Source organism: Penaeus japonicus, unplaced genomic scaffold (assembly GCF_977035675.1).
Source record: "Penaeus japonicus unplaced genomic scaffold, GWHDUDI00000001_assembly GWHDUDI00000019, whole genome shotgun sequence".
NCBI lineage: Eukaryota > Metazoa > Arthropoda > Malacostraca > Decapoda > Penaeidae > Penaeus > Penaeus japonicus.
In genome coordinates, this window is record NW_028234421.1 from 6,235,506 (window position 1) to 6,238,005 (window position 2,500).

At 40.8% G+C, this 2,500-nt stretch overlaps 2 protein-coding genes across 2 annotated transcripts in view; one reads left to right on the top strand and one right to left on the bottom strand.

Moving 5' to 3' along the window:
* LOC147469748 (uncharacterized) overlaps nt 1-1,271 on the bottom strand; it is a 3,330-nt gene extending 2,059 nt beyond the window's left edge. The window contains exon 1 of the mRNA XM_086547286.1: nt 1-1,271. This exon is cut by the window's left edge and continues 2,059 nt beyond it. Within this exon, the coding sequence (XP_086403412.1) occupies nt 1-744 (744 nt within the window). The 5' untranslated portion in view covers nt 745-1,271.
* Nucleotides 1-2,500, top strand: part of LOC122267528 (uncharacterized) — a 17,575-nt gene that overhangs the window by 8,183 nt on the left and 6,892 nt on the right. The window contains exon 4 of the mRNA XM_086547104.1: nt 1,818-1,988. Coding sequence (XP_086403230.1) covers nt 1,818-1,988 — 171 coding nt within the window. The remainder of the gene's footprint in view (nt 1-1,817; nt 1,989-2,500) is intronic.

Consider the following 2,500-nt stretch of genomic DNA (forward strand, 5'->3'; position numbering starts at 1 on the left):
GGGTTGACCGGGTCCGAGTTTGTCGCCACCTGTACCCAAGGGAGCGGTTCCGATGGGTCCCCAGCCTCCTGCAGCGGCCACCGGCTCCGACACGACGCTGCGAGGCCCGGGGATTTCCTGCCACGGACCCCAGGCAGACCCCAGTAAATCTGACAGTCTGGCATCTGTTGCCAGAACCTCGTCTGCCTTCTCCGCGTACAACGTTGCTACCTCGTGACGCCGCCTTTCTGCCTTCACCTCCTCCCTCAGGCCCTGAACCTCGCCTTTCAGAGTCTGAACCTCCTCCGGCAGTTCACTCTTCACGCTGTTGCAGGCCTTGTCGGTGTACTGCCGAGTTTCCATCTTCACAGATACGAGATTGCTCTGTAGCACATCAACAAGATGACAGGACTGTTCCTCTGCCTTCCTTGCCTGCATCTCGACAAGATGGCAGAACTGTTCCTCTGCCTTCCTTGCCTGCATCTCGACAAGATGGCAGAACTGTTCCTCTGCCTTCCTTGCCTGCATCTCGACGAGATGCTGCGCCTGCTCCCATGCCCTCTGTGCCTGCTCCCGAGCCCTTTGTTCCCGCTCGCGAGCCCTTTGTTCCTGCTCACGAGCCCTTTGTTCCTCCTCATGAGCCCTTTGTGCCATTTCCTCCCTCATACCGGCCAGCATGGCAATGATCAGGTCCATCTGGCTCGGCTTCAACTCACTCGTGCCTGCCTCCTCTCCCTCATGGCTGCCGCCATATTTGGACGCCATGATAAATCGGCGCGTCTTACTGTTCAAATATCACAGATCCCACTTCTGACACCAATGTTACGCCGGCCACCTCGTCTATCTGCCACCAACACGAGGCAGGCTAGGCAGACGGCGTGCTAAACACAGGGTCGTGAACACAGAACAGCTCCAAGAGGCACCGAACACCACAGCGTCCCAGAACACCACGAGGGGAAACGCCACGTGGAGAGGCAGGGCACGAAATAAACACACAATAACCGTCTTTCCTTTATTTACACTAGTTATTTACCCGTACACTTTTCTATAGGCACCATACAGGGGGGAAAGCAGCACATCACACTGCACAATACAGCTTATAACAGGGCAACACAAAGTATATCAGGTCACAAGGGTCACACGCGAGGTCTTCCCAGGGGCAGCAGCTAACTGCGTCTCTCCTGGCCTCGTTCCTTCCGCGCCGCTTGCCCAGACATTACGTCATGTTTGTCCAGCTTACATCAGTTTATTAGTAACACATGTTTCGCACAGAGACAAAGACCCACTGGCGTAGCAATATGTATATATATGTATATGCATATGTATATATATGGATATATATGTATATGTATATATATATGGATACATATACATATATATTATACATATATATATATATATATATATATATATATATATATATATATGTATATGTGTGTATGTGTGTATATGTATGTATGTATATATATGTGTATATATATATATATATGTATATATATGTATATATATATATACATATATATACATACATGTATGTATATGATATATATATTTGTATGTATATTTATATATAAATATATATATATAAAATGAACAAAATGTATATATTATATATATTTGTATATATACATATATATATATATATATATATAATATATATATAATTATATATAATATATATATATATATGCATATATATATATATATATATATATATATATATATATGTATATATTATATAACATTTATGTATATATATAAATATATATATAAATAAATAAAAGTTTTGGTTTGAAAGCCAGAGTTTGATAACCTGAGATGACCTTGCACTCCTGCAGAGGACCAAGGGTGTAGCAGAAGCCAAGAGGGTAATCCTTCTGAAATTCAAGGTACTCGACACGTCCTTCGTCATCCCAAATCTCAAAATGGATCCTCTCCATGGCGCTACCAGGAAGTATATGGATCCTCATCGGCACAGATTTGCTCAGCTGGTACATCCTTTCACCTTTTTTAAAGCTATCTTATCTGTGTCAGATATAAATGCTGTCCTTGAAAGGTATATTTTTTTGGGTGGTCATTACTGTTAATCATGAATAAATGATTAGCAAAATAAAGTAAGGTTGACGATTATTTCCTTGTTTAAACATTTCTTGTGCAGATGATGGTTTGTTTTTTCAACCCGTTTATCTTTGTTTTTCAACTTTGTGTTTGTATTCATTTGTTTATTTATACTATTCACCTTCACTTCTGTTCATTTGCTTCACGTTTGTCATGAATGTGTTGTTAGATTTTGCCTAATATGATGAGTCAAAAATGTTTTCCTACTTGTAACAATATCTTTTTAATTGATTGCTCATGCATTAGGCTGTTTCCTTTATTTGTCTGTATACTGAATGATAGATTGATATACTTATTCATTTTCAGTGATTTACTTGATGTGCAAAGTGTTCAGGATTTTTCTCCAATGGTTATAGTTTGCTTTCAGTGTTATTAATGACTGTTCCACATCTATGTACCTCAT